At 41.6% G+C, this 12,098-nt stretch overlaps 1 protein-coding gene across 1 annotated transcript in view; it reads right to left on the bottom strand.

Annotated features, from left to right (window-relative positions):
- The window catches only part of LOC308410023 (amine oxidase [flavin-containing]-like), a 64,103-nt gene extending 56,406 nt beyond the window's left edge, over positions 1-7,697 (bottom strand). Inside the window, exon 1 of the mRNA XM_080903085.1 lies at positions 7,495-7,697. Within this exon, the coding sequence (XP_080759211.1) occupies positions 7,495-7,549 (55 nt within the window). The 5' untranslated portion in view covers positions 7,550-7,697. The remainder of the gene's footprint in view (positions 1-7,494) is intronic.
- Between the last annotated feature and the right edge of the window lie 4,401 nt (positions 7,698-12,098).

Genomic DNA, 12,098 nt, shown 5'->3' with positions numbered 1-12,098 from the left:
TGCATTTAGAGTTTATTTAGAACTACAAATTAAATTTCTTTTAGTAATTATTGTTTTTTAATGTCACAATTCCAACCCTACTCCTTTACCCGGGCTTGGACCGGCAAAAGTGACCCGAAATAGGCACTCTGGTGGAGTTACTTTGTGTGTGTGTGTTTATAAGTAGTTTTAAACCTTGTGATCCACAAAACAGCATAAGAGTAAAAGAGTAAAAGAAGAACTGACTGCGTTACAGCACCCGCTGCTTGTTGAGAGTAAAAGCGATAAGCGCTTTCACGTCTTTTTCTGAAAATTCGCTAAATATATCGACAAAGTCGCTAAGTTGGCAACACTGTGTGTCGCTAGCGATCACGGAGCACATCATTATATACCAGCTAGCCCAACTTCAGTAACCCTACAAACGTCACTGCTGTTTAGTTTCCTGTCTTCATTTATGTTGGAAGTGATAGCAGAGCTGTACGTTTGAATTTTTTCAGAAATCTCTCAGTCAGAACATGCTATATCATGCTTAGGTAACTAGCGAAACTAGCGAGCTAACTTCCGCTAGCTTCCTGCTAACTTCTAACTCCGTTAAATGTAATAAATTTTGTTTTCATGGATGCCTGGAAGTTAAACTTCATAGTTACACCTGGTAAAGCAGCAATGCTGATCGTTTTATTAAAGATGAAAGAATTTAGACAGTTTTTAACTCTCAGTGATGCTGCAGTGTTGTTTGACCTGAAGCATACGGAGTTTAGCACCCAGATTACTCCCAGATTTAAGAGCATCTTAGTCCGACAAATACGACAATAACGACGGCCGCTTGCATGTTCTGCAAAAAAATGCGCTTTGTCGTGTATCTGACGGACAAACACCAAACCAGTTCCACATCACTGAAGTTGCACCATTTTTACAAACCAATTCTGGTTCATCTGTCATCGGCCATGTGCGTATGAAAACAAAGGCACTGTGCATGCGCGTTTTTCTCATATTCTATCGCGATATTTCATTTTCCTATCGTTGCTTAACATTATGCCGGTATTACCGTGAACGGTATAATATGGCCCAGCCCTAACTGAAAGTGTCTTGTCTTGTGCTCAAACAGACTCCAAGTACAATATCATGCAAGATACCAAATGTCTGGAAGATCACTGCAATCAAGAAGGCCATTCTAACCAGGCCCTATGAGGAGAAGGAGAACTGGTTCATGTGCTGCTATGGCCCACTGATATTTATCTATGATCACAAAATTTAGCATAAAATAAATAATTTAAGAAAGTGGGGGTGTTTCTCAATTTAAGCTCACAGATATGCATGCACATCAGCATGCATCAACTCCACTGTCACCAATGGAATATAATTCTATAGGAAGTACTGTGCTGAGTAAAGCAGAAAAATCATATTTTGAATCATTATTGTATGGAGGTCATATGTCAGAGGCCACATTTTGAAAAAATCAGCACAGATATTACAATAAAAACAGAACTTTATGAAAGTGGTTGACCCAGAGTCATGTAGACATTGAGAGCCTCAGTAAACCATCCATCAATGCCTCATCGGGTAAGTTACAATAAAACCTTCACCAAACTAACAGATGCCAAAACTAAGGATGTTTCCTCTATATTTTAATTTTAGCTAGTTTTCAAAGATTACAAAAGTGTTTCCCAGTTATTTTTTAATTTAACTTAAACCTTGTTTTCAGTTTAGTGTTAGTTAACTATGATAAACTTGTACAGAACAACAAACCTGTGAGAACTAGAGTGTGTCTCGCAAAGGCTAAATGAAAACAACACACCCATAAACACAGACATACATTTCAGCTAGGGCTGCCACAAATGATTATTTTGATAGTCGACTAGTCACCGATTATTTTTGCGATTAGTCGACTAATCAGATCATCATCCATTGGACATAAAACGTACAGCTTATTGCACCAGCATGCATCTGCTCTTATATAACTATCATTAGCTTACAGCTTTAAGTGTTTAAGGTATGTGCTAACTAAAAATAAAGACAAGATGATACTTTATTAAATTTTAATGAAATTTGCAGATTGTTTCGGTGAAGTTTAATAAACTCCTTGCTATCTAAAATATAACGGGACACCGCAGTATATTCTCGAGTATCTCACACTTCGGATAATCAGTTGTCTGCTTGACTTTTTTCAGCTGTGTAAAAACTATAACGTTGATCTCAGCCAAACTGATTTACTCAGGAACAAATAAAATACTAAAAAAAAAGCCAAACAATAACATTTTGAAGTTATCTAAGTGACTTATATATGTTTAACCTGAGTAGTGAAAAACGGCGGTGGGTTTGAAAACGATTTGCCGGGAGTCCGGTGTTCTCACGGGCTCTAGTGAGCCTTGCCCCCGGCTAGCTATCGAGCTGGTGGGTAACAGACGTCTCTGAAAACTTTTGAAAATATGTGGTGTCTTGATAAACTGAGCAGATATGTGAGGTTTACACAGCTACATTCTCGCCTAAAAACATGTTAAACGTTTATTTTGTGACCCAGAAAGAATAATAAGAGTAATAGTAAAACTAACTAGCTGCCGCCATTGTTGGAAACTGAGCTGGGCTGCGCTATGAATTCTGGGACAGAGCTACTTCTTCTTCTTTGGGGTTTAACGGCAGCTGGCATCCTTGTACATGCAGTGCTGCCATCTTCTGTTTCAGTCCGTTATTACACTCTTAAGTCCCACTACTTATTCCTGCCTCTTTTGTGATCTTACAAAGCTTCAAACAATGTGTCGACTATTAAATCAGTCGTCGACGATTTTGACAGTCGACGTAATCGTGACTAGTCGACTAATCGTGGCAGCCCTAATTTCAGCTGAATCATTTCTATTTGTATTAGAGAGGGAACTGTAGTTATTATACAACCACAATGCTACAGTCAAACTATCATTCAAATAAAGCCTGCATCATTAAATATGAGGCTCCTTATCCGATCTATTCAATTTGTGACAGTAAATCAATAATAAATTTATTGATAATAATATGATAACTTAATACTGTTCAGCTGATATACTGTATGTTCACTCGGATGAATCTGCTTTATTCATTATTCATCACAGTAGGCTAAATCATTCATTGTTAGATGTGAACCTGGCTCTCCTGCTAACCTACTCACCAAGAGGGATATAACTTCTCTCACTGCTGCTGTTTTTTTGTATTTGGGCCACACAGTGCTTATCACAATGGGTGGATGGCAATACTTAATAGATGCACCTTAACCCATTCCTCCATTTTTAGTTAATGGCGACTCACAGGGGATGATTGTACAGAACCCTAAGCTAACCCTGAGCTGTGGTCCTTGCCATCTCGTGTTTCCCAACCACAGATGACGTTAGCTTCTTCCTAAGACGAGGGAGTCACTGGCGAGGCAGCTGATTATTTACTCTATATTTATCATCACAAATTCCATGTAGCATTTCACACATCATTTAAGAAAGTAAGGATGTGCCTCAGTAGAGGTAATAGAGCATGCATCCCCTCTATTGGCACAAATACAACATTGTCACTCGATGACAAATGGTGCACCGAGTGAACCAAAACGATTCACGTCGGCTGGGTAAACCAATGTCTGACCTGCATTCACTTCTAACAAGTATAAAAGCACAACACACCCTCTAAACACAGACAAGCACTTTGGTTGAAAAGCTTTCTATGTTTTGCGCTTTGTTAGCTTAAAATGTTCTTAAAGTATACACAACATGGAAAACTGCACTGAATGGGAATGATTATATTCCCTTCTCGAAGCACACATAAACAGTCACACACCAAGAAAGGACTATTTGTGAAACTACGCTATAGACACGTGCAGGAAGCATGTTGGTTCTTTGTCTGATTATGACATGTATGTTACTTGGACCCTTGCCTGCCCTAATGTGCTCACATGTGTAATTTTATCTTGGGATTTTACAGTCATTTAACTTTACAGCCAGTTCTCCGGGTAAAAGTCCAGCAGAGTTCATTACCACAAAGTGCAGCCAAAGTTTCTCAATCCTCTACTGTGCAGTTTAATGGGGGAAACTATGCTGCACTGCATGACAGCTTTAAGTTAGCTTGGGAGATACAGGCCCTGTGAACCACTTACTTTTGAACTGTCTGTTTTACCACTTCCATCCTCTTTGCTGTTTCACAACCAACTCAAGTTCCCAGTTTGCACTTTATTCCCTTTCTCGCTTCCCTAATCCTGACATATTCTTGTCCACTTTCACAGCTGCTCAGGCAAAACATGAGGAAATCGTCCCTTCCCTGTTATTTCTGCTTATCTGACCCTCCTCCTCCCCCTTCTCCTTTCCTCCACTCCTTTTCCTTGGCATCCTCTCGGCTGCTGATTTGATAACAGGCTGTCACAAGCATTTAATGTTTTCTCAGAAAGTGTTGGCTGCACCTTGAGGGCCACGAACGCACCAGGTCCGTGGTCCTGGCTGGCAGAACAGACAATTGCATTTGCAAGCAAATTAGAGAGACACACATCTTAGTGGAGAGGTGCTGAAGGGGCAGAAAGAGCACTCCCTCTTCCTCCTGTTTCATATGTGCTTTGATTGGACAGTGATTGTTATATGTGGCCCTCATTGTAACCCTGCAAAGGGCAGCAGTACAAACAAACGGTGTAATTACAAGAACCTAATGTGGGAAAGTGAGGAAAGTCAGAGCAGGGGGAAGCCAGCAGGGTCTTCTGGTGTTGTTGCATTTTCTCTGTAGCATTTGTTTTTGTCTGTGTGACTGGTATTTGAACTGACACTGACCTAAATTCTTTAGTGCCTGACAGCAGACATGCAGGCAGGCAGGCAGGCAGGCAGGCAGTCGATGGAACTGTCAGACTAACAGAGAGTGAGGCAGCGGTCAGGCATGGGGAACAGAAAGGACAGAGGTTCACTCACATCGGGAAAAACAACTTCAGTCACCGCACCAACGCCACAGATGCTAAAATCCTGCCCTGAAGTTTTGCACCTGCCAACCTGACTGCTCATTTGCAGGAGTGTGTGTCTGAAAGTTGTGTAGCTGCATCGAAACAGCCGGGAACAACAGGGATTCAAAGTTTTGACGTTACACCACATACAGCAGCGGTCCCCAACCCCCGGGCCTCGGACCGGTACCGGTCCGTGAGTCGTTTGGTACCGGGCCGCGAGAGTTGAGGCTCAGGTTTTCAGCGTTATTTTGTTATCGCTTTTATCGTTAACTCGGTTTTCCTGGGTCTTTTCACGTGTGTTATGAATAAATCTTCTTTTTTCGGTACCGGTACTAGTTTTATTTTGTTGTATTTATCCGCGACACCTTAAAGGCCGGTCCGTGAAAATATTGTCGGGCATAAACCGGTCCGCGGCGCAAAAAAGGTTGGGGACCGCTGACATACAGTATGTCAATCAGCGTCTTTGATTCAGAGCTCATTATTCTTACCAGACTTAATGAATTCAAATGTTTTAAATTTAAGACAGGACCTGGTTTAAAACCACTCGCAGTCAACTGCCATCTTCAAAATGTCACGATGGCGAGAAAACATCAAAGACTGGGAGAAAGTCTGCGACCAGTTTCCCACTGAATGGTTTAAGCTGACAACTACATGCAATCTGTTTGTGGTAATATCTCAAAAATGACCAGAATATAACCGACTGAGTCGAGTCCACCACTGCACAGAAACACGCTGTAGCATTCATCACTGCACATGGATCACAATGTGTTGGCAATCTGCCTGCATTTATAAATTAAAGGGTAATTGTTTGCGAACCTTTGCCAGTCTACCTGAGAGGGACTGCACTCAGTCCAAGTTGGACAATTGGAAACAGCTCACTTGGTGAAAGGCAACCTGTTTCCAATCGCCTTGATATGGAAAGTGGTCCTGCTGAAGTTGAGGGTGTTGTACAGTAGGCTCAAACTCTGGGTGATCATCTGGCCACCTCAACCACTCAAAAGCAAAAAAAAAGAAAAAGAACAATCACCAATTTTTCCTAGTGTGACCGGGCAAGACAGTCAAAAAACAAAAACAAAACAAAAAAACCTGCGGTACTAGAAAGTGGCAGTCCATTCCCTTTATTTTTCTTTCTTTCTTTCCCAATCTTGAATGTTTTTGTGGATTTTATTTTCCATTTTTGTCCAATGGAAATAACCCTACACCCAGCCCAACTTTGAACTATTCAGGCAGTGCAAAACTGACGTGCAACACCAGATAAATACTGGCTACAATACACCATCATATTTGCAGATATTTTGGCCAATACCAGTGCTATGCCAAAAAGTGATCATTTGCAAGAAGTGATTTGGTATCAAGCCAGTCTGAGCCAGAAAGAACATTTCTGTCACAAAGTGACAGCTACAAGCAGTTTTGGGCAAAGCGACTTTTTTAGATCATTTATTTATGAATGTAAATGTTTCACCGACATTAAAAATGTTGTTTTCAAGAGAGGTCTGGCCAAAAAGGCAGCAGAAATTGCAAAACCTATAACGTAACAGTTAGGTAAGGTCTGGATCGGTTATAATGTAGAAGACAGAGTCATAAAGATACGGATTTCCTTACTTTATACATAACCTCTTTGTAAATCCTGCTGACTGCAGACTATTTATCATACATACATAAGCAGAAATACTGGACATAAAATCATTTTTTGACTGATATTCAGCTGATGTATCAGCACATCCCTACCAAATGACACTATGTACAAAGATTTGCATTCTAGGATTGAGAACATTCACTATCCTCATAGTAAAGGTTTCCCTTGTTAGGTAAGAACAGCACACAGCCTGTTTTCTAAGGAGTGTTTAGTACCAGAAGGCGCCCAGTGCATTTCCCTCCCCTCCTATGCATTATTATCATTGTTATTATTATTTATTACTACTGGGGGGGGGGGGGGGGGGGGGGATTGCCAACTTGTACTTAAAATGCAAGTGTGCAATATTACACCTATTGCGTCAAATGCAACGTTTGTAATCCACACATCGCGTCATTTTTCACATGGCTGCTGGACTCCTCCTCAGCATCACGGCCAGTCTCCACCTGGATCATAGAGCGAACACAAACCAGCTGCTTTTATCTGTACAATCCAACAACACGGGCCAAGACACATGTCAGCCTTATGGATGCGAGCAACAATCATTTACGCGAACCCCTCCAGCTCACGTCCTCTTACGGTATGTAACACAAAGTATGCGCTGGTTGATTAGCTGTTACTCAACTTGCTCTGCTGTTGCTGCGGTGATACAGAGGTTGACTAGCTGCTGGAGGGGAGGGGAGGCAGCCTCACGGAAGAACACCGTGAAGAAGAAAAACAATACGAATAAAAAAAACCCCTCCATCATTGTCAGCTCTGCACACAGTCAGCTGTGGATACAGGATGTGCCGCGTCTTCTCACACACTCGCTCACGGCCACAGTTGTGTAGTTAACCTTCCACAAAGCGCATCTGACCGCTACCAGCTCTGCTCGGAGCTTTGGCTTTAATCAGTTTATTTGCTCAGCTCGTCCGCGGAGCCTGAACACAAAACTAAAGTTTTCTGACGTGCAGCCTACCTGATATGCCCGCGCCGACCACTATAACATCGTAGGTGTTGCTGGGTGCAGTCATGTTGCTGGGTGGTGTGTCTTCTTTCACCTCTTGGTTGTGTCAGCTCGTTGCCGGACGCAGGGTGCACGGCGGAGAGCATCTGGATTAAAAAGCGCCGGGCAGGCCCACTCCCTGCAGACTCCGCCTACCCATAGTAAAGCGCTGCCCTGTGGGTTTGGAGGGTTAGAGAAAACAATTTATGGAATGAAAAAGAAAAAAAAAACAAAACAAAAAAAAAAACATAAGAAGAAGAAGAAAGTATAGATTACTTACTATAGACCCATTACAGTTCCGTGGCTCTGTGTGTCTTCTTTTTAGTCCTTTATGCTTTGCAGTAGGCCTAGTTGTAAAAGCACAGATGTCCCTGACTGTGGTGCTGTAACTGTCTGGCCAAAGGCTTATCAGCATATTTCTTATCAGCATAGTATTATATAATACCAGGGTGTGTACACTGAGTTTTCAAGTTTAACCGTCATCTTACTTTACACAAAGCTAAGTAGAGCGTGAGGTGCATCCAAAGAATGCATCTGGCTGCACAAAGACACAGAACAGCAAAATACTTGCTATGGCAGCTCCTATCTATCTATCTTTGAAAAATTCCCCAAATCACTGCTGAATGAAAAAAACGAATTATCTAGGATACTCAGGAGTCTCTCAGCATAGTCATTTTATCTCCTTCTCAACGGCACTGCTATTGCCTTATATTTTTATGACTTTGTTTTCCTCTGTCTTTAAAAGATTCAGCAGCATTATCATAGGTGATGCATGCAACCGTCATGTTGTATTCTTTAGTTTCTGTTGCCTTCTTGTGGTTGGTTTGTCACAATTAGCCAAGAACTCATCTCTGCACACGCTGTGTGGAGTGCACACAGCCACATCATGTGCTGTTTGGGCTGTGTGCCATATAGCTTGGTTGTGTTTCAGCTAAACCTGCTCAAGGTTTTCTTGTGCATAAACTTAAAACTTGATGATTGAGAAACAGAGAAAGCTGTCATTAAGCAAGCATCAAGGGACTCTGAGGTTATTCAAGCAACTTTGTTCACTTTAGGGATCTCTTGAAAAACCTTTAATATCTCAATTTTGTATTGTGAATTATTAAATGAATAAATATAAATTATTAAATATATTAAATCTATGTATTGTACATTTCGGATACGGGGAGAGAATGGAGAGAAACGATGCAGACACGGCGATGACAGAGGCCTGGGAGTTTGAGGGTTCCGTGCTGTATGTTAGCTATTCCTGGGACTGCGCTCTTCTGATGTTGTGCCTGTACTCTGCTGGTTACAGCTCCTAATGTTCCTATTACCACTGGGGCCACTTTGGACTTTACCTTCCACATCTGCTCCAGATGTTCTTTCAGCCCCTGGTACTTCTCTGTTTTCTCATGCTCCTTCTTCCTGATGTTGCTGTCCACTGGGATTGCCACATCTATCATAACTGCGGTGTTCTGTTGCGTGTCAGCCAGTCTGGTTGGCTGGCCACCAGCTGGTTGTCTGTCTGGAACGGGAAGTCCCACAGGAACTTAGCCCTGTTGTTCTCAACCACCTTCCAAGGTGTGTCCCATCAGGACTTGGGGACTTCTCCCATACGCAGCACAGATGTTCCTGTACATTATCCCACACAGTCTGGTTGTGCCGTATTCCTGTAATCAGAAGCATCTTTAAATATAATGCAGTCCAATACAGCATCAGCAGTAACTCTCTGATGTGTTCTGGTAATGTATCAGTGATGCTGTATTCTTTCTTTAAAATCATCATAATTCCTCATTATGTGGCACTCTATTCCATGAAAACAGTGCCTGTATTCTCAAAACATCTGAAGACTGGGTTAGGTTAAATTTGTGTAATACTTCTGAGTACTTCTCCTGGCCTAAGAATAGAGTTATTTATTTATTTTTAAATTATTTTTTAATATTATAACAGCTCCTAAGGAAGCAATTTGGTGAGTCAGTGGCTCCTTGGCATTTTGATGTTTTGGGGGGGGGGGGGGGGGGGGGGGAAACAACACTAAATCATTTTCCTAAGTGTGACTGAAAATTCCTGTTCCATTAAATGATGATGTGTATTTGTGGAGAATGCTGTGGTGGCTGTGTGAATGTGGCGGACAGGTGAGGGACTACAAAGAACTACAGACCAAAGGAGTCGGTGGGAATGCTACCATGACATGAAGTGTTTTAATCTCCAAAACATGTCTGTAATATTTAGTGTGCAGGGTAAGCTCCAGCTATATCCTCAATCTTTAATGTTCACTGTGTGCCGCTTCAGTGGGAAACAGAGGTGCGCACAGTGTGGTGGTTTGTCAGCAGAGGGCAGCAGAGGTCCAAGATGAGTTTGGTGACAAAGCCTTAAAATGTCAAAGACTGCTGCTGACCTACTGTAAGCAGGGTTATATTAGAGGTTTTCTGGTAACATTCTTTGGAAATCAGTATCCATCATTTCATCCATCCATCAGGCTATTACAAAATGAAAGTCAACTAAAACTGAACTAAAACCAATCTGAGCTCACCTGTACTTTGTTTCGATTTAACCAAGTGTGATTTTAGGCGTTATCGAGAATGACCTGTAAATAAAAGCAAGGCGTATTATTTCTCATATCTGAAACACAAAAGCAACGTACCTTACTGTCATTTGCCCTGCAACTTAATGAAACACCACAAAAGCCTAACATATGTGGTGTTTGGTTACACAGTGAGTTTAGATATGAATATAAAGGGTTTTTTTGTTTTACAAACAAACAAACAAACAAACAAACAAACAAACAAACAAACAAACAAACAAACAAACAAAAACACATTTTACTGGAAATTAACTTTTCATCCCAGTTTTCCTACATTACAATCCTAGTAAACAACTTTTCCTGCACTGTGGATTTGGTTAATCTGTTTATTATTAAAAGCAAACACCATACTGGCACATCGAAGTGAGGAGAGAGTAGCTGAAGTTAACGATGCCTGAGCAGCCCTAATTAATCAAACTATTTCCAAAGTTTCAGGACGAAATTCTTTCTGGTTAGACACAAAGCGCAGACTGCCAAAGCCTCACATTAAGTTAAGATAAACTCTGCTGGATACTTTAGGACATAAACACTTTTTAAAGAAAATATGATCACAAAGAGTGCTGCCAATTTTAGGTTGCCTTTTTAAGAGCTTGCCAGAGACAATAGAATTAGCTTATAGAGGGTTGGCTCTGTCTTTACAGTTTATTGTGTTGTTGATTAATGAGCACAGCCCCGGTCACAAAAATAAAATGAAATGAAACAACAAGCGAAACTTTCAGAGAGAGACCTGAAACACTGTGAGCTTACACCCTACACTGCCATTGTATTCATATTTCCTTAGTAAAGTAAGTGCTGACAGCACGCTCGCAAACCTCAAGCAGTGAATGGTCACATTGTGAACCCTCCAGCACATGGCTGTTGTCCACGTTTCACGTCTGGCATTATGATGGAAAGCTAAACATACAGAGGTGATTTTTTTTAAACGAGTCCAAATGAAATGCTTCTTTTCTACGATTTTTTATCAAACGCCTGAGTGGTTATGATTAGGCTCGAGACTGAATAAATGTGTGATGTCTGCTGATGTGAAGAGTTATATAATGACCACATCTGCCTGCCAGGCTGCCTTACACCTGGAAATGAAGAAAGTGGACCTGATGAATGATGTTTCTGCTGCTTTAATTAGAAGGCCTGGACCCGGCCAACAACAGTCTCCCCGATCCTATTTTGTTCTGCTGGGACAGCCTGAAAAGAGAGCTGTTAGCATCAGCCTTGAACCTTCTCTCATTCTGTCACACCAGTTCTCCTGTTAATTACACCTACTCGTGCCTCCTCACCACCGGCGCTTTTGCGCGCGTGTGTCGAGAAAGGTGAGCCACAGTGAGAGGAGACAGCAGAGAAAGGCAGATTAATCTCCGGAGTGGAAGGTAAAGCCATTTTTATGAGGTTCACGTGTGAAGCAGCCGGCCGTGCTGTCAGTTGTTGTCGGCACTGAAGTGTTCAGAGAGCAGCGTGTTGTGCTGTTTCACAGGGTACAGGTCTGAAAACAGCGAACACATGTGTGCAGGGAGTGGATACTGCAAGCAGAAAAAAACACATACACTTTGTAAGTGTCAGAGCTCTGTGTTCCAGGCTGTCACACTTCTCTGAAAAAGAATCTTACAGGATACTCGGTGAATCCACACAGTGGGCTTTGGGTGTGTGAGTGAAAGGATCCATCCTTCAGTTTTTCATCGTTTGCATTTCTTTTGCATTTCGTTTGCATGTGTTTTCTTTTTCTTTAGCTTTGTTGTGCCACAACCTGGGAAGGAGCAATCTGAGTTTCATCAAAATGTATATGTTGGCAATTTGATCAAAACCTAAATCAGAAACGGATCTACCCGTTGGTTACTTCATATTTGTCTTCTCTATGCGCTATGATGCAAAACTGTATAGAAGCAAACCATTAAATACCTGCAGTCACAATCCTAAAGCTTTTTTGTATTTCATTTCTTTTTTCAGTTCTATGAATTCATCTGCACGCAGCTGACTTTTATGGTTCCTGCTCTGGATTTGAATGTCTGCTATGAGCACT

The sequence above is a fragment of the Rhamphochromis sp. 'chilingali' genome, assembly GCF_963969265.1.
Source record: "Rhamphochromis sp. 'chilingali' genome assembly, chromosome: 14".
NCBI classification, from domain to species: Eukaryota; Metazoa; Chordata; class Actinopteri; order Cichliformes; family Cichlidae; genus Rhamphochromis; species Rhamphochromis sp. 'chilingali'.
The sequence above is the reverse complement of the archived record's forward strand: the minus strand, read 5'-3'. Positions and strand labels throughout refer to the sequence as shown.